The sequence below is a fragment of the Loxodonta africana genome, chromosome 4 (assembly GCF_030014295.1).
Source record: "Loxodonta africana isolate mLoxAfr1 chromosome 4, mLoxAfr1.hap2, whole genome shotgun sequence".
Lineage (NCBI taxonomy): Eukaryota > Metazoa > Chordata > Mammalia > Proboscidea > Elephantidae > Loxodonta > Loxodonta africana.
Genome location: NC_087345.1, coordinates 125,930,606 through 125,955,848, shown reverse-complemented (window position 1 = coordinate 125,955,848; position 25,243 = coordinate 125,930,606). Strand labels below are relative to the sequence as shown.

Sequence of the window (25,243 nt, the reverse complement as noted above, 5' to 3'; positions counted from 1 at the left end):
TGACTCACAGACAAGTCTATAAGCTAATCGACAAGAATACACAAAGCACTTGTGGGTCCAGAATTTTGTATGGTTCTGTGGAAAATGTGAGAGGAGAAAGAGAAATCCATAAAACGATATACCAGGAGCTATCAAACTGACCGCTCTTCCTTACTCAGCCTCTGGGCCAATCTCTCTACCCTTGGCTTTGGTTCTCCATCTCACACATCACATCATTGTGGTCACCTACTTCATGCCTTCAGTGCTCTTTTGTCTCCAAGAGGAAGTCTGGAGACAAAAATCTGGCACTGCCTACTTGTCCAGTTTCGTCTCCCTCTGTCCACACTTTATGCTCACACTTCATTAATGGGTAGAACTGTTACATGTCTCCGTGCCTTTGCAGTTTCTGTCCCCTCTACCTGGAATGCTTTTCCACACCTCTCCCCTTGTCTTAGTCTCCTAGTGCTGCTGTAACAGAAATGCCCCAAGTTGGTGGCTTTAAAGAACAGAAATTTGTTTTCTGGGGGCTAAAAGTACAAATTAGAGTCATGGCTGTGTCAATTCTTTCCTTACTGGTAGCTCTGGGCATTCCTTGGTTCCCTGGTGATTCTCACGTGGCATCTGTCTTCTCCTGTGTATGCTCATGTGTCTCCGTGTCTTTGCTGCTGCTTACGTAACTCAGAAGTGATTAGGTTTAGGATCCATCCTACAGTGGTATAACCTCAACTGATAGATTGACAACACTATATTAGATTGCGTGACGGGAGGTGATTATATTACTTTAGATTACACAGGTATAGGGGTTAGGATAGGATTCCAACACATATTTTGGAAGGACACAATTCATTCCATAACACCTCTCTTCCCTTCTCCATCTGAAAAAACTCTTACTCATCCTTTAGCTTTCTCTCCTCTGTGAGGTCTATCTAGAACTCTGTGGGGAGTGTTGACTATGACCATTTGTGCCCAGCTATGGTCCTGTACGTTCCCCTGGTATAATATATAAAACAGTGTATTGCTTCTGTTTAATTACCATCCATCCCTCCACCAGACTGAGCTCTTTAAAGGCAATCTTCTTTTGATTTCCCAGCACAATTACATAGATGATAACCATAGCTGCTAATTGACTGAATAAGGATAGAGGATAGAGGCTGTAGGATCTTCCTTAATAATTTTATTGTATTTGCTACAATGCTTGGTTTATAGTTGGTTCTAAAAATCTCCCTGTATTGTTTAGTCCTTGAATGGGAAAGTCGCTGTCATGGATTCAATTGTGTCCACCAAAAATATGTGTCAACTTAGTTAGGCCATGATTCCCATTATTGTGTGGCTGTCCTCCATTTTGTCATTTGATGAGATTTTTCTATGTATTGTAAACCCTATCACTATGATGTTAATAGGATGGATTAGGGGCAGTTATATTGATGAGATCTATAAGATTAGTGTCTTAACCAATCCCTTTTGAGATATAAAAAAGAAGTGAGCAGAGAGACGTGGGGACCTGATACCACCAAGAAAACAGTGCCAGGAGCAAAGCTCCTGAGGTTCCTGCACTGAGATGCTCCCAGGCCAAGGGAAGACTGATGACAGAGACATTCCTTCAGAGCTGACAGAGAGAGAAAGCCTTCCGCTGGAGCCAGCGCCCTGAATTCAGACTTCTAGCCTACTGGTCTGTGAGAGAATAAACTTCTCTTTGCTAAAGCCGTCTACTTATGGTATTTCTATTATAGCAGCACTAGATGACCAAGACAGACACTATCAGCAGAAAACTGGCTGGAGCTGTGGTTCACTGAAACAATTACCCAAGGAAATAAACTTCACCTGTGCTTTTCTCCTATGGTCTCAGGTGCTTCTTAAATGTGATTTAACTGAGGTCAGAGAGGTGGACAGGTAGTATCTTCCTCCATCTTGCTAGGGAGAGAAAGGGGGAGGCCCTAGTATGAAGTTCTACGGCCCTGAATTCCAAGGTAGCATTGGTGAAGTGATCAGGACCAGGACACTGGTAGAGCTGTCTGGGTTCTTGGTTCATTGCTGCAATGAAGAGTAGAGACCACGTATTGAGGATAGTTATATAACATGATCCATGTAATTGGTGTCACTAAATTGTATACTTGAAAAACATTGAATTGGCAAATATTGTGTTCTACATATTTTTACAAAAAAAAAAAAAAAAAGAGTAGAGGTCATGGTGGCGATGGTTGGGAAAGGTGTCTGCGTGGACTAGTTTCTGAGACTCCCAGATTGAGACTGTCAGGTCTGTCCTCATGGAAAACAGACCTCTTGCTGACTTTGCAGCTGAATGAAGGTCCTGTCCAGCCTCGGACCAGCCTCTCTTTGTTGGGGGATGAAGGCACCATTATTGTGGGGCTCTCTCCTCTTCATCTCCTCATTTCTAGTCAAGTAAGCTTCCCTTCAGTGTCACTCTACAATGCCATCTGTCACTTTAAACCAGCTAGCACTCAAAGGAGGGCAACTAGAGTTGGGAGTTAAACCCAGGTTTCTAGACCCCCTTCATATTATTTTGGAAACCTTAGAGGCGTAGTTGTTAAGAGCTATGGCTGCTAACCAAAATGTTGGCAGTTCAGATCCACCAGGCACTCCTTGGAAACTCTATGGGGCAGTTCTACTCTGTCCTATAAGGTCTCCATGAGTTGGAATCGATCCGACGATAACGAGTTTAACAAGTTTTCATATTATTTCTTTTATTTATTTCCAAGGGCCCTCAACCTTGTTTAGTCTTCAGACTATTTTAGCAGAGAGAGAGAGACCCAGGAAATTATTCCACCTTCTAGTCCCCTCCCTTTCCCCCTCAGGAACAGTTCACAATCACTCAGTTACTCCACCCTCTCAGTCTTCCCCCACCCCCCAGACAACCAGACCCCACAGGGACTCTGGTGCAGAGCTAGGAGTAGGATGAGGCAAGCAAGGTGCCCAGGGCACAAACTTTGAGGTTCTCACTCTTAGGTGCCTACTTAAAGTCCTGACTTGGTGCTGGGCTGGTGAATCAAAGGGTGGAAGAAGAACAAGAAGATAAAAGGAGGGTAAAAGAGAGGGTGCTAAGAGGACAAAGGAAGAAATCCAAAGTCAATGGCAAAGGGAAGAATAGCAGGCTCAGATGACCAAGGACAGCGCTTCAGAAAAAGCATCCCCACATACGTTCTCTCACACACCCTAAGACCTGCACAGACATTCACCACTTTCTCATTAGGCTTTCCTAAGTTCGTGGTTCTGCCTGTGGGATGAGGGCATGGGGGTCATGGCCTATTTGTTGTTACTTCCTCCTCAGACTTGACGTCTTTTGCTCGGTGTCATGAACCTCACCGTAATCACAGTGATTCAGAGTCATATAATGCTGGAATTGGAAGAGCTCTTAGAGACAATAGTCCAAGACAGTAGCTACTCTTCAGGTGGCTTTTGAGCACTTGAAATGTGGCTAGTTCAAACCGAGATGTGCTATGTGTTAAAATACACACCAGATTTTTTAGGACATAGTTTGAAAAAGAGCATGTACATTAACTCATCGATATTTTTAAATATTGATTACATGTTGAAGTGATATTTGGGATAAAAAAAATTGGGTTAAATAAAATGTATTATTAAAATTAATTTCCTTGTTACTTTTAATGTGGCTATTAGAAAATTTAACATTATGTTTGGGGCTTGAATTACATTTCTTTTGGACAACAGTGGTCTGGTCCAGCCTCCTCCTTTTACAGATGAGGAAACTGAGGTCCAGAGAGAAGACCTGACTTAGTGGTCTTTCCAGTCCCCACCAGCCCCTTTTCTCTATCTCCCTCTCTCTCTCACACTCACACACAAAGCACCTAGGAGCCCTGCAAATGGAGGAGGAGGCTTGCAGACCCTTGGCCTGGAGGCCTCGAGGGAGGTGTTCCAACACTCAAAGCATTGACTGTGGTTTCTTGGAAGTGAAATAAAAACCTAAAATGTGGGGCATCATCTCCAGAACATCGCAGCACACCAGACTTGGGAAACTCGGGGTGTGGGGAGAAGTAAGGAGAAAGCTGAGGAGCCCTAGGCCTCCCACATTAATTCATATGCACAGTAACACCTGTTACTTTACCAGACATGCTAATCCTCACCTTAAAAACACAGAGCCCCTCCCCTCCAGGAGGTGAGGTAGAGCCTTGCCTGAGGCCTGACACGGAAGGGTCAGCCACTCAAGGGCTATTTGACAAGTAAACAGAGGCAAGTTTCAGTAGAACTGGCTTGATAATGGAAGAGGAGTGGGCAGCTAAGGGAGAGGGAAGCAGACACCAAAGGTGAGTTCCATTATTTCATAATTTTATCTGGAGTCCCCTTTTCTATCAGTCTGCATTGTCAAGGCTTCAGGAGAGGTAGTTAAGAAAGCAGAGAGAGAATGATCTCCCAGGCCCTGGGCACACTAATAGTGCTTATCTGACCCACAGTACTGACGAGTGCAGTGGCTGAGCTAAGTGTGAACTGGGGAGGAAGTTTTCCCTGGCCATTACCTTGCTTTGGCTGGGGATCCCTGAGAGGGTGGCCACCTCCTTCTCAAGCCAGACTTCCCATCCTGCACTGGTGGGGTGAGAGGGAGGAGGAGAAAGGCTAAGAGGAGAAGTGCTGGCTTTTCCACTGCTGGGGAGGAAGGGTAGCTTGGGGTCAGCTCTCCATCATATTTACTGGAATATCGTTGTTAGTTGCACTCTAGTCAATTCTGACTCATGGTGACCCCATGTGTTACTGGAGTAGAATTGCTCCATAAGGTTTTCTTGACTGCAATTTTAAGGGAAGCACATTGCCAGGCCTTTTGTTGGAGGTATGTCTAGGTGGGTTCAAACTGCCAACTTTTAAGTTAGCAGACCAGTGCAAATCAAACACAGTAAACACCCGTTTCTCTCTCACACACAAGCTGTGGGGCCCAGTGATCAACATAGAAGGGGCTACACCCAACCTCTAGACGCCTTTCCTTGGGCGGACAGGAGTGCTCCGCTGCGGGGAGGGCGGGTGTGGCTCCCTCTCCAGGTGACAGTCTTCAGGGCTAATAGGAGCGGGTCCACTCTCTTTTACCTTGTGCCCTGGAACCAGCCTTGTGCACTGTCTCGGAGGAGCCGGATGTGCAGGGCCGGGCCAAGGTGGGTCTTCCCGCCCCACCACCACCACCTCCTTCAAGGGTGACTGTGCCGCTGACGTCATAGGGCTTTTGGTTCATTCCCTGGCACGGGGAATTTATTTTCATAACAGCATAAAGTGTCGTGGAACTGGAATAGGCGTGTCCTCTCGCCCTGGTCCTCCCCCGCCCCGTGTCCCTCTGCTCACCCCCTTTCTCGTTCCCTCCCTCCGGCGACAGAGCCTTTATAACTAACTGCTCGGTGAGGAGAGGGCGGAATCGCTGCCCGAGGGCTGTCCCAGCACCAAGGGTTTCACCTGTGTCCTCTTGCGTGGGAAGCGGGACAAGTCATCTGCCAGAGACCAGGCGTTAAGGGTAAGTGAGACTTCAGGATCCAAGAGCGCGCCCGGGCCTTCAGATTGAGATTATGTGGGGGGAGTGGGGCTTTGTGAGTGGTGGGGTAGAAGAGGAGAGAAATCTCGCTAATGGAATACAGCTGGTTAGGAGGAAAAAAAAAAAAAAAAAAAACTATCCCAAGGAAGGAATTCCTCTAGTTTAACTCAACTCAGAATTTTTCTTTCTTTCTGGATTTCCCAGGCTAAGATGCAATGAGCAAAAAGGTAATGAGGGTAATAGTTTCCACCAAACTCTGAGCAGGAGGGATCCTGGCCAGGCAGTAGGTGGGCAGTTCTGAGATCACTTTAAAGCCCCAAACCAAACCCGTAGCCGTCGAATTCGAATTCATGGTGACCCTGTAGGGCAAGGTAGAATTGCCCCATTGGATTTTGAAGGAACAGCTGGTGGATTTGAACTACCGACCTTTGGTTTGCAGCTAAATGCTTAACCACTGCACCACAGTCACTCTGGGGGAAGAGAAAAGAGGGAGGAAGATCTTAGAGTAAGGGAAGGGAAGATTTTAGGGTAAGAAGTAGTGGGAAGCAAAGGTGGTGGTGGGAGGGAGGGTTGTGAAGGAAGATATAGATGGTGACAACTGCTGCTTTATCCAGGTACTGAAAATTTCCCATTTATTTTGTCCTTTCACAACAAAAGCGACCTTCTGAGTTTTGGGAAATACTTTTTAGAAGCCACCCTTTCTTTTGAAGTGCGTATAGGATGGTGAGCCCCACAGCATCCCCTCTGGTGGAAGTTGAACGCCCAGTAACAGCTCACATTCCAGCAACAAGCATATGTTGCCGTCCTCTTCGGGTAACTTACTGTAGTGACAGAGTAGAATTGCCCCATGGGGTTTTTTAGGCTGTAATCTTTAGAGGAGCCGCAGGGTGAGTTCTAACCTCCAACCTTTTGTTTAGCAGCCAAGCACTTAACTCTTGAGACACCAGGAGAAAATCAGCTTAGTAAAGCCAGGAATGGAAATTCCTTCAAATTTCTTGATCATCGCCTGTTTGCTAGTCTTTCCTTTCCCCCATATCTCAATGGATGTTTAAGGCATCATCTTGAATAGTTTTGGCCTGAAAGCTGTTCAAGATAATTGCTTAAACATGCATTGAGGGGTAAGGGGAGAGGAAGGGCCAGCAAATACGTGACGCCTGGTCAGGATCAAGGAATTTGAGGGAGTGTCCACTCCTGACTTCTTATCAGGCTGATTTTCTTCTTAGAGGATTTTGTAAACACCACACCTATTGAAGGGTCCAGCTGAATTAGCCATACCTGTGGTCTCATTTCTGCAGGGGAATACTTTAGCCACTTCAGGTACAATGGGTTGAGGACCAGGGAAAGGGGTGAGGATGGAGATCAGCACTCCATCCTCCTGGTCTGTGTACTGGCTACTACTAGGAGAGGGAAGGAATGAAGGCAGACAGGCAAGAGTGAGGAGAGGTGCTGCCTGGGAAACAGAAATGGCTTCTCCAAGGGTATGAAGAGGTGTGCTCCAAGGGGAGAATGGAAAGAGCAGGATGGTGTTGTTTCTAGGGAAGTGCTCTCAACCTTGAATCAGGAAGCCTGGTTTCTTGTCCTGGCTCTGTAGGATCCTGTAACTGTGATGAGGCAAGGGTCTGGCTTGGATTCCTTATGAGGGGGATCAGGAGACCTCTGAGACTGCCTTCCCAATGTTAAGATTCTAGGCCCTTTGTATCTGAACATCTCCCCTTGGATGCTTTATTTAGAGTCTCGTTAGTGGTAATTGGAAAAACAGTGTGTAAAGAAGCATTTTGCCTGTGATTTTATTCTTCTTGTTCTGGAAATTTGGCCTTAGGTGCACTACTATTTAAGAATTCACAAATTGAGCTATGAAAATAGGCAGGGAATGATATGGTGGCATAGTGAAACCCAAAAAACCAAACTCATTGCTGTTCAGTCAATTCCAACTCATGACCCTATAGGACAGAGTAGAACTGCCCCATAGAGTTTCCAAAGAGCACCTGGTGGATTTGAACTGCCAACCTTTTGGTTAGCGCTGTAGCACTTAACCACTACACCACCAGAGTTTCTGGTGGAATAGTAGGGCTTTTAAAAATAATGACTTGAATAGTACTCTTGCTAGAAGGGTCTTTGATTTTCTGAGTTTTTTTTTTAAAACTTTTATTTTTATGGCATTGTGATCAGTGTATGTGATCTGTACGTTTCTTATTTTAGAATTTGAGATTTTTCTCTGCAGTCTAAAACATGCTCAATTTTTGTAAATGTTCTATAACCACTTAAACAGAAGTACGCGTAGTCCCTGATTTAGGACAAGGTTCTGTTCCAACAACTCTGTTGTAAATTGGTTCTGACCTAACTCGAATATGTCATTTTCTTTTTTTTTTTGAGTTTTCATTATTATCTTTTTAAATCCGATCTTGATTTGTCTTTGGGGGTTGGCATGAGAATAACATCAGCAAATTACATGCTGCAACACTGTATGTCGTACGTATTACTAACAATAAGATGTCAAAAAAAAGAAAACACCAGAAATGGACAGTCGTAAGTGTGGTTTGTTGTAACTCAAAAATGTCGTAAATTGGGGACTACCTGTAATCATATAGAACAGGGATTAGCAAACTGCGGTCCATGGGTCAAATTAAGCTCATAGCCCCTTTTCGTAAATAAATTTTTTATGGGAACACAGTGGCATTCCTTTGTTTATGTATTGCTATGGCTGCTTTCACACTGCAGACGTATGGCCTGCAAAATCTAAAATATTTATGATTTTATGGAAATTTTTTGGTAATCCCCAATATAGAAGATATGAATTATATGATTAATAACAAAGATCTAATAAGACATTAACAATAGAGAATATTTCCTTTCAAAGTATCCATAGAATACTTGTAAAAATTTATCATATTATTATTCATTTTGTCTAGTTCATCTGCCAAGAACTGATAAATATTAAAATCTCCTAAGGTCAGCAGTTTGAATCCACTAGCTGCTCCTTAGATACCCTATGGGGCAGTTCTACTCTGTCCTATAGGGTTGCTATGAGTCAGAATCGACTTGATGGCAATGGGTTTATAGGGATAGTGTGTCTTTTAATTTCTCCTTATGTAGTTTTTGTTTTAGATGTAATTTTGTTTTATGTATTTGGGTGCTATATTGTTTGGTGGAGGAGCCCTGTTGGCTCAGTTGTTTAATGCTTGGCTGCTAGCCATAAGGTCAGCGGTTTGAACCCACAAGCCACTCCACGGAAGAAAGATGTCTGCTCTGTAAAGACTACAGCCTTGGAAACCCTACAGGGCAGTCCTACTCTGTCTTACAGGGCCGTTATGAATCTGAGTTGACTCCACAGCAATGGGTATATTATTTGATATGTAAAAGTTTATGATGCTTGTATCTTCATTTTTGCTTTGAGTACAACTTTGTGTGATGTTGATCCATTAATTCTTGCTTAATTTTCTTACCTTGAGAAAGCTACTTAACTTTGTGCCTAACACACAATACTTGTTAAATAAATAGCTATTATTATTTTTTTATTATTGTTTCTTTTTAAATTTATTTTCGCTTTTTCTCCCTTTTATTTTTAACCTTTCTGAGTCCCTTTGTTTTAGGTGAGGTTCTTATAGGCATAATTGTTTAATTTAGTCTTTTTCAAAATTAAGAAAAAAATTACCACTTATATTTATTGTAATAATAGTTGCTTGTTGTGGTCATCTTATTTTAGGTCATATGGTCTGCTTCTCCTAATCTCCTCTTATTAGACAACATATAATCCATTTTTAGATCTACTTGTGTTTACTTTTATATATTGAGATAAAATGCTTAAAAGAAGGGGTCTTTGAAAGCTTTGAGTTGGTATACCACAGTAAGTTAGTATACCAGTATAGAACTTCACTTTACCCACTGATTCTTGGCAATTTGATCTCTTGGAAATATTGGGCCATTTAAGGTGATTTGAAAGCGTCACCCCAAATTTAAGTTATTTTTAAAGACGGTTTCCAGTATTCTATTTTATATTCACATTAACCTGAAATCCACATGCTTTATTTAGAATAAGAGAAAGATGATAATAACTCCAGGAGAGTACCTGAAAGTAAAGAAATTGGGATGAATACTGTTGTTACACTTGTTTAGCTCTGCGTATGGTACTATGTTTTTATTTCCTCAAAGTTGCTAGATAGAAACTCAATTTAGTGGTGCCATTCAGATGTTATTCATAAGTTGTTGCCATTATGCATCACTGTTATGTCATCAGAATAAGGATGGCTACCCAGAACAGTACATTCTGGGGATTTCTCTATAGACACTTTCCATTTATAACTAATGCTTCATCAAGGGCAGAGGAATTTCTGTGGGACTCCTCCCTTGTCTTAGAACTCAGCCTGGATAAAAATGTGAGGATTGGCATCAGTGCATATTCATCTTCTAAAATTCTTCCTCCCCATTACTCACATTTGCTAATAAATAGCTTGCTTTGACTAAATATTCAATGGTAGGTCAGCCTTAGTCCAAAGCATTTGCTTCAACCACTGCGTAAAGCAATATGTCTCACTTAGTGAGGGGGATACCAACAAATAGAGTATTTGCTCTGTTTCCTTAAGAAGCTTGTTATCTAATGATACTGATAATATATTAATGTATAATATATAGCACATATATAGAAATACTTGAGTGCCAAGAAGTACTTAATTGTAAAAACTATGAACTTGACAAACCCATTGCCTTTGAGTCGATTTTGACTCATAGTGACTCTGGAGGACAGAGCAGAACTGCCCCATAGGGTTTCTAAGGAGTTGCTGGCGGATTTGAACTGTCAGTCTTTTGATTACAAGCTGAGCTCTTAACCACTGTGCTACCAGGGCTCTAAAAATTGAAAAGGGATCTATAAGTTTAGAATGAAATGGGATTAATAGGGGGAGGGGAAAAAAAAATAGGGGGAGGGGAGGACACCAAAAACAAACAAACAAAAATATCCAGCCTCACAATGGAGGTAAGTTTTGAGCCAAGTTTTAAAGAAAAATGGTAAATGGATCATGAACAGGAGAAGGGTCTTTCTGGCAAGGAAAATAATGCATGTGTTGAGAAGCATGTATTAGAAGACCTTTGATGGCTCCAAATTTCCTTCTAGATAGAAAATACTATACGAAGATTTGCTTATCTTGCATAGAAGTAGAAAGGAGTGACAGGAAGGAAGGTGGGACAGATAGGAGGACCAACAGGAGAAAAGCCTTGAAGCTGAAATTGAACCTGAATCTATTGGAAAGGACAAGATTTTAACAGCTAAATCCAAAGAGCCCTTCCCTGGCCTTCTCTCTCTCTTTTTAAAAAATTTTGTCGTTGTTGAGAATATACACAATAAAACGTACACCAGTTTAACCATTTCTATAGGTACAATTCAGTGACATTGATTACGTTCTTTGAGTTGTGGAACCCTCCTTTTCTGAGTTGTTCCTTCCCCATTAATATAAACTCATTGCCCCCTAAGATTTCTATCTAATCTTTTGAGTTGCTGTTGCCAATTTGATCTCATATAGGTAGTTCTTGAAAGAGTGTAATGCTTAAGGCAGACAATTTTTACTAGTTAAACTGTTGTTTGTTTTTCAGAAGACTTCAGGGGATATTTTTGGTTTAAGGATTATCACAGGGCAATAGTTTCAGGGGCTCACCCAGCCTCCATGGCTCCAGCAAGTCTGGAGTCCGTGAGAATTTGAATTCTGTTCTGCCAGATGTCTGAGGATTAGCCTGGACTCCTTCATTTCCCAAGCTCTCTCTCTTCTGCCTTTGTAATAATCTCCCACCATTCTCTGTTCATTTTTCATACCTCATCTCTTGGGCCTCCTTTCTAAACTCTTTTTCACCCCATTAGGTAGAATGGGTCACTATTTTCCATGTGCCCTCAGCATTCCTAGCTCATGCTGTAACTCCTTGTTCGTATGTCAGCGTGCCTCTGTTGGTCCTCCCAAGGGTGGTGGTCTTTCTGTCTATGTAACTTGTACACTTAGCACAATGCTGGACATTAAGTTGGCACTGAGCATTTGTTGATTGACAGGAAGATTGACTGAATGCAGGATTATTTGTTTCAGAGACTTCTTGGCAAGTCAGTGCTTGACTGTATGGGGATTTAAATGAAGAGAGGCTGGAGTCAGGGAGAACAGTGTCAGAGATCAGTACAGTAATTCAGAGATGAAATGAAGAAGAACAGTTATAATTAAGACTACTTATAAAGAGATATTCCTTCTAGCTCTGTGACCATGGACAAATAACTTCATCCCTCTATGAGTTAGTCTTCTTACCTATAACATGGAGATATTCGTATTTACTCCATGGGTTATATGAACATTAAATGAGATAATAGATGTAAAAACACGAAATAATACATGTAGAACCAGAGTAAACACTTAGCAGTATACCTGGCTCATAATAGGATTCTGTATTTGTCAGTAGTTGTCATTATTTTTATTCATAATTATATTGTGACCATTGTCATTGCTATGGATTGAATTTAACAATTCAAAAATAGAAGACTAAAATGCCGGAAAATCACAAATTTGTAGGGCTGGGATAGTGTGAAGGCTCAGCTTCAACAAACACATGTTATTTGATATCATCCCCAGGGCGGGACTAAGAGGTATGTATTGTCATCTCATTTTTAGATGACAGATGAGATGAATCTCATAAGAAAGAAGATCACATCAGCTTTTGGCAAGGTTTAGGGCCCTGGGTAGTTCATGCTCAGATACTCTGGGGAAGGCTGCATGGTGCCAGCTTGGGCAACCTTCTAGATTTGCCTGCCCTCCCTCCCTCTTTCTCTCTTTTATTTCCTTCTTTTAACTTTTATTTCCTGCCCTGAATCATTCCAAAAGGATTTAAGACAGCACTGAGTGATTTCAGGGTCTCAGTAGTAGGTATCATTGTATTGGACAGTGGTCGGTTAGCTCAGTTAGCAGCAGTAATAAGTAAAGGAGATCTCCTCCTTATGACTCAAAGTTATTTCTCATGTCCAAGGCCAGAGGCTACACACCGTAAAAGCTCATCATGTTTCTCCAAAGTGCAGGGCTTAGTCATCAGGGTATTGGGTGGGAGTGCATGAGTGGATTCCAGTAAATTCCTTTCTGATTACTAGGAAAATCTCAGGAGACACCCAAGGTACTTAGACAGGAACAGGTTTCCAGACACGGCCCAGAGCTTCTATCCTCAGACATAAGGGATTTTAGACAGACCACATGAGAAGAAGGAAGGGAGGTTAGAACTAAGGACAGCAGTCAAAGAGCTTGAGAGGAAACCAGGTACAACCCACCTCACCCCAACTCATGAGCACCCCTGACCCCCCACCTGCCTCCACTTCTACCCATCAAACACTGTTTGCTTGCTCATTTACCCATTCAACATTTTGTTATTAGGCACCAACCATGTACCAGATGCTTGGCTGGAGGCGGGAAAGAAGATGTTTAACAACTCAGTCCCCACCTTCACAGAGCCTTTGAGTCTAGAGGGAGATAGAGACACTCCAACAGGCATTTCCAGTGCTGCTTGACAAGTGCTATGATGGGAAGAGCAGAGGTTCTGGGAATTCACGGGATGTGTGTCTCACTAGACTTGGGTATTAAGGAAACATTCTGGAAGAAGGACCTCGAAGTCAAGTGCAGCGGGTAGGTAATGGGGAAGTAGGAGAGAATGTGCCATGCAGATGGGATAGCAGGTTTGAAGTGAGATGTTGGGGTAGGTTTGGAGGAGTAACAAGAAGTTCACATTGTTTAGGTGGAGGAGAAGGCAGGGGCTGATGATGCAGAGCCTTATACTTTGGGTGCACGTTTATGGCTGCAAGTAGAGAGTAGCTCAGAGAAGACAAGACTGGAGGCAGAGAAGCTGTTTCTGAAATGGTCCAGGTAGAGATAAGGTGGCCCGACCCAGGGCTGGGTTGAAGTGGACATATTCAAGAGCTATTGCAGAGACAGAATTGATAGGACTTGGATGTTGGGTTTGTTAACATAGGGTAGAGATTTTTCTTTGGCCATTTCCCAACTCAATGCAAGTTTTTTTTTTTTTTTTTTGGTGGTGAAAATACATGTAACAAAGCATTTGCCAATTCAACATTTTCACATGTACAATTCACTGACATTGACTATATTCATTACGTTGTGCAACCGTAACCACTGTCCATTTCCAAATTATTCCACCACCATTTCCAGAAACTCAATGCTCCCTAAGCTAAGACCCCCTCTTTCCCCCTTCCTCCCATGCCTGGTATCACTAATAAACTTTGGTCTCTGTGAATTTTGCTGATTTCATTTAAGTGAGATCATACAATATTTGTCCTTTTGTGACTGATTTATTTCACTCAGCATACTGTTTTCAAGATTCATCCATGTTGTAGCATGTATCAGGACTTCATTTCTCTTTATGGCAGAGTAGTAGTTCATCGTATGTATATACCACATTTTGTTATATCCATTCATCTGTTGTTGGGCATTTAGGATGCTTCCATCTTTTGGCCATTGTGAACAGTGTTACAATGAATGTTGGTGTACAAGTCCATGCAAGATCTTAAGTTAGTTTTTAACGCCACTGTCTTAGGTTCACAAATGGGTGGACCTTTGGGATACTACTTGCTTGCACTTCCTCATCTTCTCTTGCAGAGTCTCCTTTCTCACTCTGTCTACGGTAGTAATACACACACAGTTAATCGGAGCCTACAACCATTTCTTTACCGGGTGCGTAGAAATTTGAGGGTATAACCCACAAAGGCAGGCTTGCGTGCCTCGGCAGATTTAACCCATGCTCAAAGCCTTAAAGCGCCACCTGTGTGCTGATATAGTTGCCATATCTCTAACTGGCAGCCTCTCCTGGCTTTAAAGTTCTCACCATATTAAGAAGCCATCTAGAGTTTGTGTTAAAACCTGTGATTTTGAAGTTAAAATCCTGGCCCCTCCACTTCTTAGCTGTGTTACTGTGGGTACATTAATTAACGTGTGCCTCAGTTGCTGCGATTGTAGAATAGGGATAATAATGATGTTTATTATCTCATAATGTTGTTGTGAGGGTTAAGTGAGGAAACATAGTAAAGTGGTTAAAACTGGGCCTGACCCAGGGTGCGAATTAGTTATGAGACCATCCCACCCTTTCAGTGCAGTCCAAAGGTAAGCTGTTTCTATTAGCCCCGCTCGGTCTTTGTACAAGCAAATCCGTTCTTGGTCCCACCCTAGTCTCTCCTTGACTTTGGGTACAAATGATGTCCAAATAACCACTGCTGTTGTTGGGTGCGATCGAGTCAATTCTGACTCATAGTGACCCCATTTAACAGTGTAGAATTGCCCCATAGGGTTTTCCAGGCTGTAATCTTCACGGGAGCAGATAGCCTCGTCTTTTCTCCTGTGGAGCCTCTGGGTGGGTTTTAACTGCCAACCTTTTGGTTAGCAGCTGAGTGCTTAACTGTTGTACCACGAGGGTTCCAGCTCCCCTTAACCACTATCCTGACTCTATTTTTCTTTTCTGCTGTAGCCCTTAGTTTCTTCTAGGCCGTTTCTCTAGCTCCTTATAGTTTATAGTCCCAAAATGCCTATTGTTTTTCTTTTCCTCTTTAAATCCTGCTTTCTGGAAATTCTTTCAGCTGCTCAGATCCCTGTCCTTCTCCCCCAGCCACCTTCCTGGTGTCTTTCCCTCATCTGGGCCATTTCCCTGGCAACACAACACCTTTTCAGTACAGATTTGCTTGTTTATGACACTGGTACCTTTTATTGTCTGTTGACGGAATTCAAGGTATTTATGATATTTTAGATCTGTTGAGCAATCCCTATTACACTGGTGAAGGGCTGGAGGAAGATCAGTAGAGGTGAACTAAGAATGATAATTCCAAAAATATTAGTCACCCAGGGAAGAATACTAGGAAGTTTTTTTTTTTTCTTTTTCTCCTAAAGATTTGTGAGAGGATAAGGAAATATGAATCTTGTCTGTATTTGATATTAAAGGATTATTTTTAATTTTTAAAGTGTGGTTAAATCAAAAAGGAGTTTTTATCTTTTAGATATACATACAGAAGTATTTATGGATAAAATTATATGATGTCTGGGATATGCTTAAAAGTAATCTAGTGCGGAGTTATTGCTTAATGGGTACAGAGTTTCTGTTTTAGGTGATGAGAAAGTTCTGGGAATAATGGTGAATTTTGTACAACATTGTGACTGTAACTAATGCCACTGAATTGTACACTTAAAAGTGTTTAAAATGGCAAATTTTGTTTTATATATATTTTACCATGATAATAATAAAGAAAAAAAGAAGCCAGACATTGAAGAGTACGAAAAAAAAAAAAAAAGTAATGTAGTAATAGATACGTGGGCCTTAGTTATACTGTTCTCTTTTTTATTTTTGAGTATGTTTGAAAATTTCTACACTAAAAACTTAAATTTTTAGTATAGAAATTAAAAACAATGTTTTAAAGGCACTTCAGGGACTTTCTTCACCCCCCTTGCATGATTGGGGTGAGAGGTGGAGGTAAAATTGAGGGACATTGGTTTTCTCCCCTATTTGCTCCTACTGCCCCTTGCTGTTATCAGGCCCTGGTCTGTTTGTGGATACAGGAGGCTCCAGACAAAGCACCCTCCTGCACAGCTCCACAAGAAAGGAGGGTCCTGTAGGTCCAAATTTGAGCAGAAGCTCTCTGTCCAGGACTCGAACTGTCCCTTAGGCAAAACCTCATCAATCTTGGTCTGGATTCAGAGTCCTTAGGTTCAGAGTCCTTCATAACTAGCAGGTGATTATGATGACAACTATCATCAACAAAGAAAAATACCTTGAGGGGTGGGGAAGAAGCAATTGGCAGGAAGGGGTAGGGAGGGTGAGAACAGAAAAGAGAAAAGGGAAATACTTTCCTGCAGGACACCACCCTTACGATTAATCTGAGAGGGACAGAAGTGGAGAGGTGAAGAAGGTTCAAGTGAAGATGAAATGCCCAGGGCCCAGGCCCTTTCGCTTGTGTACTCTGCCGTTGAATGAGACAGGGCTTTTCCTCTTCCTTGCTGATGGTGTAGATCCATTTTCCCATTCCCACCCTCACCAAAGAGTAGGCATTTGTAGGCAAGGCATCTCAGACTTTGGGTACTTATATTTCAGGGGTTAAGGAGCCCTGGTGGTGCAATGGTTAAGCGCTCAGCTGCTAACCAAAAGGTCAGCGGTTTGGACCCACCATTGGCTCCTTGGGAGAAAAGACCAGTAAAGTTTACAGCCTAGGAAACCCTATGTGGCAGTTCTACTCTCATTTGCCTTTCTCTTTCCTCCTGTTTCTCATCCTACACCACCCTGGAGAGGTAGAACATAACCTATTCATTTTTCTGTGTTTTTCATGCAGCAAGGATGTGTTAATCACGGATTGTGGCGTAATTTCCAGTGGGGTAAAGATTGTGCTTGCTTCCCTAGGTGGTGCAAATTGTTAAGGAGCTGGGCTGCTAACTGAAAGGTTAGAGGTTCGAGTCCACTCAGGGGTGTCTCTGGCAATCTAGTTCTGAAAACTCAGCCACTGAAAGCCCTATGGAGCTCAGTTCTACTCTGACACACATTGGGCCACCATGAGTCAGAGTCGACTCTACAGAATCTGATTTAAAGAGTTTTCAGGGGACAGACCCACAGTGAGGGAAGATCGTGAAAAACTTTTGGGGAATTAGCAGATTGTCTCTCTGTCTTTTCTACCGTGGCAGGGCACATGTCTGTTTTCCCCTTTCACCACTGAATTCCCAATACCTAGAAGAGTGATTGGTACAGAGTGGTGTTAAATTTACTAATATTTGCTGAGTGAAAGACTATATAATACAAAGTTAAACTTGGAGAGTCAAAATTTCATTAAAAAGTCAGGAAGATAGATTTCAACTATTTGGGATTATTATATTCTAATACACATAGATATATGCATATATAATATTCTAACACATACTAATATTCATTCATATATATGAAAACCTGCTGCTGTCAAGTCAATTCCGACTCATAGAGACCCTATAGGACAGAGCAGAGCTGCTTCAAAGGGTTTCCAAGGAGCGCCTGATGGGTTTGAACTGCCGGCCTTTTGATTAGCAGCCGCAGTTCTTAACCACTACACCACCAGGGTTTCCATATATATATATATATATATATAATATGTAGGTATACTTAGACGGTGTCCCTAGATGGCACAAACAGTTAAGCACTTGACTACTAGCTGAAAGGTTGGCAGTTTGAACCCACCGAGAGGTGCCTCAGGAGGTAGGCACCGGTGGTCTGCTTTAGAAAGGTCACGGCCTTGAAAATCATGTGGAGCAGCTCTACTCTGCACACATGGGGTTGCCATGAGTCAGAATTGACTGAATGGTAACTAGTAACAACAATACATATATATGCACAAATATTTATCATTTTTTTTCTAATTGCTTTGTCAATAAAATATTTCTGGCACAACTATTTCATCTAATTGAAAAGACAATTTGCATCTTTAAGGGAGGTGAGTGGTTGAATTCCCTGTCTACATTAAGGAGGACACTCCTTTGCCTTCTGTAGTGAATGATGGCTCATTTCTATCCCCCTGCACCATTCTCTGCCTTGTGATTGCTCTTGAAGAGACAGAATGGAAGGCGAAGAGTTCACTTTCTTGGCTCAATCACAGGACCCCACAGTGGCTGGTATAACTTCTTAGGAAGTGCCAGTGAAATGCTTTATAAGCGCTTATGGGTGTGTGGTGCAGAAACTATTTCTGAGTTGCTTTTATCTGCTATCAGGAAAGAAGAAGGATGCAGTTGACGCTTCTTAATCCCAGCCCTTCCCTTTCTTTCTGCACATCGTCTGCTTCTATTTGGGCACTGGCGAAGGCTGGATTGTTCACTGCTGTGTTTCTATGGAGGTGGCCTCAATAACCCTTTCCTTCCTCTATTAAAAAAAAAAGAAAAAACCCAGTGCCATTGAGTCGATTCCGACTCATAGCGACCCTATAGAACAGAGTAGAACTCCCCCATAGAGTTTCCAAAAAGTGCCTGACGGAGTGCTAACCCTTTGGTTAGCAGCCGTAGCACTTGACTACTATCTGGTCCATACATTCAGTCAGTTTCTGATTATTCCTGAGCAGGTGAGTGCTTTGTGGATCACCTAGCACCTGGGAGCTCCTATCCCCAGGTGCCATATGGAACCGGGACCATAAACAGAGCTGGACTTCATAGGCATCTGATGAGAAAGCATGTGTGTGTATTTCAGATTGCAGTTAAAGCCAATTAGATCTCATCTGAAAGGCAGCAGCTGTAGTAGTTAAGAGTGTGGATCCTGGAGCCAGGAAATCTGGATTCAGACCTTGGTACTGCCATTTCCTGGCTGTATGACGTTGGGCAACTGACTTAACTTCTCCCTGCTTCAGTTTCATCATCTATAAAACACAGATAATTTTACCTCATAGAGTTGTTATGAAATTAAATAGAGTTTATCTCATAGAGTTGTTATGAAATTAAATTAATACATATGAAGGAGCCCTGGTGGTAGAGTGGTTAAGAGCTCGGCTGCTAACCAAAAGTTGGTGGTACAAACCCACCAGAGAAAGATGTGGCAGTCTGCTTCTGTAAAGTTTTACAGCCTTGGAAACCCTATGGGGGCAATTCTACTCTGTCCTACAGGGTCTCTAGGAGCTGAAATCAACTGGATGGCAATGGGTTTGGGTTTTTTCAGAATACATATGAAAGGTGATTAGAAGAGCAAAAAAAAAATTTTTTTTTTTTGTTGTTTGATTTTCCATGGTTTTTGTTTTATCCAGGACTTCCCTCTTGACAGGTACCTAATTTAGAGCTAGTTATAGGGCAGTTATGGTTCTGTAGGAGAATTCTTGCCTTCAATGCCAGTGACCCAGGTTCGATTCCTGGCCCAGGTACCTCAAGTGCAGTGACCACTTGTCTGGCGGTGGAGCCTTGTGTGTTGCCATGATGCTGAACGGTTTTAGCAGAGTTTGCAGACTAAGATAAACTAGGAAGAAAGGTCTGGCAATCTACTTTGAAAAATCAGCATAGCTCTACTCTGACACACATGGGTTGCCATGAATTGGAGTTGACTCTACGGCATATATACTCAGTGGTATGTAATATTTAATGTACAATTAAATATTAATAATTATGTTAAATATTTACCTGCCTGTCTCCTCTATAATCAGACTATTATCTTTTCTAAAGGCAAGGGACTCATGGCAACTCGTATACATTTCAAAAAGAGGTAGCTCCCAGGTCATTGAAGAAACACCTTAGATTTACAATTGTAAGTTATATGAAGTGAATTCTAAAGGAACAGAGGAGGAGGGAGCCTCTTCCCTTATTTTCAACTAAGAGAATTAAAGCCTCTTATTTTCAGTTTGCATTTATCCTTCCAAGGCTCAAAAGTGAATGTTTGGCTCTCTATAGAAAAACCTACAGTTCAGATAAGGAAAACACCTCTCTCAGCCACGAAAGAATGGGATGCTTATAAAATATGTGAAACGGCCAAACGTGGAAAAAACACTTGAGACTGATAAATTGTGATTAAAGCATTGACTTCAACCTTGGCTATTTCCATGTTCACTAATTCCCAAGAAAACACTAAAAATATCAGAAATCCTGATACGGTATTTATGAGATTATATATATATATATATATATAATTTAAGTGAGGGTCTGAAACCATTTCATAAGAGTATTGGGTCCTTTGGCTTCGGGGTAAACATTAATATAGTTAAATTGGAGGGGAGGGAGTATGAGATTTGTTCCTTTGCTTCATCGGCCCTTAGAATTTGTCATAAGAGGTAAGGAAACATTAGTAGCTTTATCTAATGTAATAAATCCAGGGACAAAACTCCAGCTAAACATACAAATTTTGTTCTTAATCCTTTCGCCAGTCCTTTGTTAAGACATTACTCCCATGCCTCTACTTTGCTTTTATACAGGACCAGAATGGCTACACCTCCTCCTGGTTGCTTCTTCAGGGACCTGGGATCCAAATACTATAGACTTTGTGATAAAAAGGAAGCCTGGGGCATTGTCCTAGAAACATTGGCAGCGTTTGGAGCCGTGGTCTCCGTCATCTTCATGATCACTCTCCTGATCCTCATTTCCAGGGTGCAGGACTCCAACAAGCGAAAAGTTCTCCCGACCCAGTTTCTCTTCCTCTTGGGGGTGTTGGGGGTCTTCGGCCTCACCTTTGCCTTCATCATCAAACTGGACAAAGAGACGGGGCCCACACGCTTCTTCCTCTTTGGCATCCTCTTTGCCCTCTGCTTCTCCTGCCTCCTGGTGCATGCCTTCAACTTGACGAAGCTGGTCCGTGGGAGGAAGCCCCTCTCCTTGCTGATGATTCTGGGCCTGGCCGTGGGCTTCAGCCTGGTACAGGATGTCATCGCTGTTGAATACCTTGTCCTCACCATGAACAGGACCAATACCAATATCTTTTTTGAGCTTTCTCCTTTTCGTCGCAACGAGGACTTTGTCATGCTGCTCATCTACGTCCTCATCTTGATGGTGCTGACCCTCCTCACGTCCTCCTTCACCTTCTGCGGACCCTTCAGTGGCTGGAAGAGACATGGGATGCACATCTACCTCACCACACTCCTCTCCATCGTCATCTGGGTGGCATGGATTACCCTGCTTTTGATTCCTGAACCTGGCTCCCAGTGGGATGATACCATCCTGAGCTCAGCCTTGGTTGCCAATGGCTGGGTTTTCCTGTTGGTTTATATTGTGCCTGAGTTCCTGCTGCTCGGCAAACAACAGGACCCCAGGAATTACCCTGTGGAGGGTGATTTTTGTAAGCCTCGACACATGAAGCAGAGCACTGGTGTGGAGAACAGAGCCTACTCTCAAGAGCAAATCACTCAAGGTACAGAGCCTGACTGGGTGGAGAATTCCTTGTAGGAAGATGGGGAGAGTCATAGGATATTATAACAGTAAGAAACATGTGAGATTTTCTAGGTCATTTATCTCTTATAGAATAAATAAGGTGCTCAAGGCTCAGATATTGCCTAAAACCCATCCAGTCAGAGACAAGCAGAACCAGGAGCCGGTCTCTGGAGTCTTATTCTAGTACTTGCTGTACAATACCATGTAATTTTTTCTGAGTCATGTTAAGATGGAGCGAAGGAATGGAAAAGAAATGACTAGAAAAATTCCAAGAGGCAAGTAGACGAGATTGGGTATAAAAGATAATTAGGCATTCTTTTCAGAATTGTAAAAGGAAAGGTAAATAGCTTGCATTTATAGATATAAACACGTAAAAACCCATGATATCCTGCAACAGAGCAGAGGAGAAAGCAAGCCCTTTTATCATAAGCCAGCAGAAATCTCCATAAAGTTGCAGAGGATCTCCATTTAGCCTGGAGATCCACATTTTATTGCATGTTTCTAGACTTACGGAAGGGACAAGATCTTATCTGACATAAAAGAATCAAATGATTTTTTTCTTGCTTGGAGTTGCGAGAGTCAGGTGTTCTGTTGCTCATAAGAAAAAGAGGCTAAACTGATAGCCAGAAACCGTCCTTATCGATAGGAGATCTCTTCACTGATCTCCAGTGTCTACTTTGATCTTTGGGTGAGGGGCCTCTGAGGCCAGGCTCTTGGTTGCAGCTAACAGTAGGTCTTCTCCCTGCTCCTGAAGCCATAGGTACAAAGCTTCCTGGTGCCTTCACACTGCAGCTGTGGCCCCACTCCTGGATACTTGGGAGCCTGAAGAGAGGGGGGAGGGCAGGACGGGACGTTTTTCCCACCCAAACCCTCCCATTCTTTCCCATGGCTTCACTCTGTCACTTTACTCCTGGGCTCCCTACAATCCTTAACTGCTTGTTCTTCCTTTAATTCTTTCAACTCTGCAGGGGCACCATTGGGTTCTCAACCTAAAATGCTTCTCTGACCCCCACACTTTCCTGCTCACATATTTCACTGACTCCCCATTATCCACAACGTCATATCAAATCCTTAGCGAGGTACTTCAGCAGCCACTGAAGCTTTGCTCTCAGTCCAAACAAACCAAGTAGCTGCACTTTCCTGCCTCAGGGTCTGGGCTCAGGGTGCTTCTGTCCTGAGCCTGACTTGTCCTTCTCTCCTATTCTTGCTCTTTTCCAGAGCCAAGCATTCCCCAATCTCCCTCTGTAATCACCCCGCCCCTGCTTTGAGTGTCTGAGGAACTTTGAAATGCTCTTATCAGAGCCTCTTTCAAGTTATTTGTGTACCTGTCTTATGTTCCTTACTCTGTAGTATCAGCTTCAGGGCAGCAAGATCATTTCTGGTTAATCCTTATAATTCTTATACATCTTACATATCAACTCAAAAAACCCGTTGCCATTGAGTTGATTCCGACTCCTAGCAACCCTAAACGACAGAGTAGAGCTGCCTTATAGGGTTTCCAAGGCTGTAAGAAGCAGACTGCCACATCTTTCTCCCAAAGAGTGGCTGGTGGATTTGAACCGCCGACCTTTTAGTTAGCAGCCGAGTGCTTTAACCACTCTGTCACCACGGTTCCTTATCTTACATATAGAAGATATTTAAGTGTTTTTTGAGTCAATTAAGCAAAAAGTTTGGTGGGAAATAAATGAATGGTTTTAAATTGTATTTATGATAATTGCACATGCTAACCCTTCTGTTTCCAAGTTTAAAGCCCTTTGGTTTTCCCAAAATATATAGAAAACAATTGCTCATAAATTCTGTGTCCTCACCAAAGAAAATTAATAAAACTTTTTTTCTTCCTTGTCAGGCAGTCAAGGTAGTGGGTAAAGCCCCAGCGAGACTCTCTCTAGATTCCCATTTGGCCAGATTCTTATCTGAAAAGACTAGTTTTTATGACTTTTCAAATGTGCTTTTGAAGTGGTCCTTGGGTGAGGTGGATCTTAGGACAGGCTTTGGAAGTGGAATGGCTTAGTGACCACATACCGTTATTCATTTATTTAATCAGTATTGTGCCTATTCTGTGTCTGGTCCTGGGCTTGGCATTGGGTGAACATGACATGGTTCTGCTCCTCAAAAACCTTGCAGTCTACTGGGGAGACAGACAATTGAATGACCAATATGTCACGTTGTCACCTGATACAATTGTGTGGGTCTAGGTGGGAGCACAAAGTGGGGGCACCTGATGCTTTAATTTCTCCTCTCCATCTGTTCCAGGTCTTGAAGAGGGAGGCAACACACTCTATGTCCCTTATTCCACCCATTTTCAGCTGCAGGTAAATGATCTCTTTCTCCTTCTTCCTCTGGAGGGTCAGCACCCCAAGGACCCCATTCTGGTGGCTTTCTAGGCTGCTACCTTGAAAGGATAATGTGGCTATTGTCATGTAATCTGCCTCACGAGGTTGGGATAGCAAGAACTGCATGCTGGGCACAGGGAGGGCTTCGGGGGAGGGTTTGGGAAAAGGAGGAGGAAATTAGATTTCTGTTGAAATGGCCAGGAACTGGGGTGTCTTAACAATATGATTGCTTCCTTTTCAGAATCGGACGCCCCAAAAGGATTTCTCCATTCCAAGGGCCCAGGCTTGGGCTAGCCCTTACAACGATTATGAAGGAAGGAAAGAGGGCAGCTAACCCTGTCCTGAAGAGTGGGACAACCACAGCAAACAGCAGAACCAGTGGGGAGTCCAAAGGGACGTGGGCTAAATCCAGAGTCTTCTAAGGAAACTGTATGGAACATTATAGGAAGAGCTTGCCTCCCTCCCAGCCTCACCCACTCCTATTCCGCACTGAGGCGGTGAGGGTTGATAAGACTCCAGTTCTTAGTAGCATTGTAGTAGGTTTCCTTTGACACATACTTAGGATACTTCTTTTAAGTGGGAGTCTGGCAACTCAGGATTGTAATCTTGCTATTCCCTGTCATTTTACATGACTAACGGCCTGGTCATCTGATCCACACATTGACTCATTCAGCTTCAGGCACCAATTCATCTAACTCAAGGCAGGTTTGGGGAGGATTGCTTGGCCCAGAGCAGGACTGCAAATCTGAGCACAAACAGCAAAGGCCTGTCTCAGCCCCATCCCACCTAAATCTACACTGGAAGCCAATTTCCTGGCACCCTCCCTTCTTGCTAAGGCAGGAGAGGCTAAAGGTCACCCTAATTTTGCTCATCTCTATGGCACTGCCTAGCACAGGGCCTTTGTGGCTTCCCAGCGGCAGTTCACAGGCCACCATTCTCTAGTACCTTTCCTAAATTTGCTGTTAATCCCCAGACCTAGTCTTCCCCATATGCTTTACCAAGAGTTCTCCCGGACCTCATTATCGTTTTGCAAACCCACTTTAGCTTTGCCAGAATTTGTGCCCTGTTCTTGCTGTAAATTCCTGGCACTGGATCCTTCTCCCATCCCTTGATCCTCAGCCTCTGTAAATAGATTTACACTGTATTCCCCTCTGCAGCCTGTAAGTGGGCATTGTCCACTAATGGGGTATTGTTCATTGTGTAATAAGTTATTTGCTGTTCCTCACCTGGAATACCCAATAAAGATGTGGTGACAACTCTCCCACTGTGGCAACAGCTGTGCAAGTGGTGGGCATTAGGCACTGAGGTGAGAAACAGCTGGTTCCCCTGGTGGGCTTCCTGTTAGAGCTGAAGTTCTAAGTTCAATTCCACTGGGCTTGTCCCTTCTCCACGTGTCTCTCCTTCTCCTTGTTACATCTAACACAAATGTGTTTTCCCCAACTTTAGAGGCTGGCAAGGGTGAGAAGGGCAGCCAGGCAGGGCTATGGATCCTGGGGTTTTGCCCTAGGAAGGCAGAGGAGTGGCAACCTTGGAATGGGGTTTGGCAGCCCAGGAAAGACAGGAAGTAGACCTCAAAACCAGTTTCATATTTCACCCAAGGTTTAATTGTAGGA

At 43.0% G+C, this 25,243-nt stretch overlaps 1 protein-coding gene across 1 annotated transcript; it reads left to right on the top strand.

Moving 5' to 3' along the window:
* The first annotated feature begins 5,325 nt into the window (after positions 1 to 5,325).
* Positions 5,326 to 25,026, top strand: GPRC5A (G protein-coupled receptor class C group 5 member A). The gene is made up of 4 exons (XM_003405341.4): positions 5,326 to 5,443; positions 20,349 to 21,277; positions 23,551 to 23,609; positions 23,872 to 25,026. The coding sequence occupies exons 2-4, from the start codon at positions 20,356 to 20,358 to the stop codon at positions 23,962 to 23,964; spliced, it is 1,074 nt and encodes a 357-aa protein (XP_003405389.1). The 5' UTR covers positions 5,326 to 5,443; positions 20,349 to 20,355; the 3' UTR covers positions 23,965 to 25,026.
* The last annotated feature ends 217 nt before the right edge of the window (positions 25,027 to 25,243 follow it).

Bases quoted from the DNA above. Each gene is read 5' to 3' on its own strand.
- GPRC5A (XM_003405341.4), top strand. From the start codon at position 20,356: ATGGCTACACCTCCTCCTGGTTGCTTCTTCAGGGACCTGGGATCCAAA. The intron at 21,278-23,550 runs GTACAGAGCCTG...CATCTGTTCCAG, and splicing joins TCAAGAGCAAATCACTCAAG to GTCTTGAAGAGGGAGGCAAC. The intron at 23,610-23,871 runs GTAAATGATCTC...CTTCCTTTTCAG, and splicing joins CCACCCATTTTCAGCTGCAG to AATCGGACGCCCCAAAAGGA.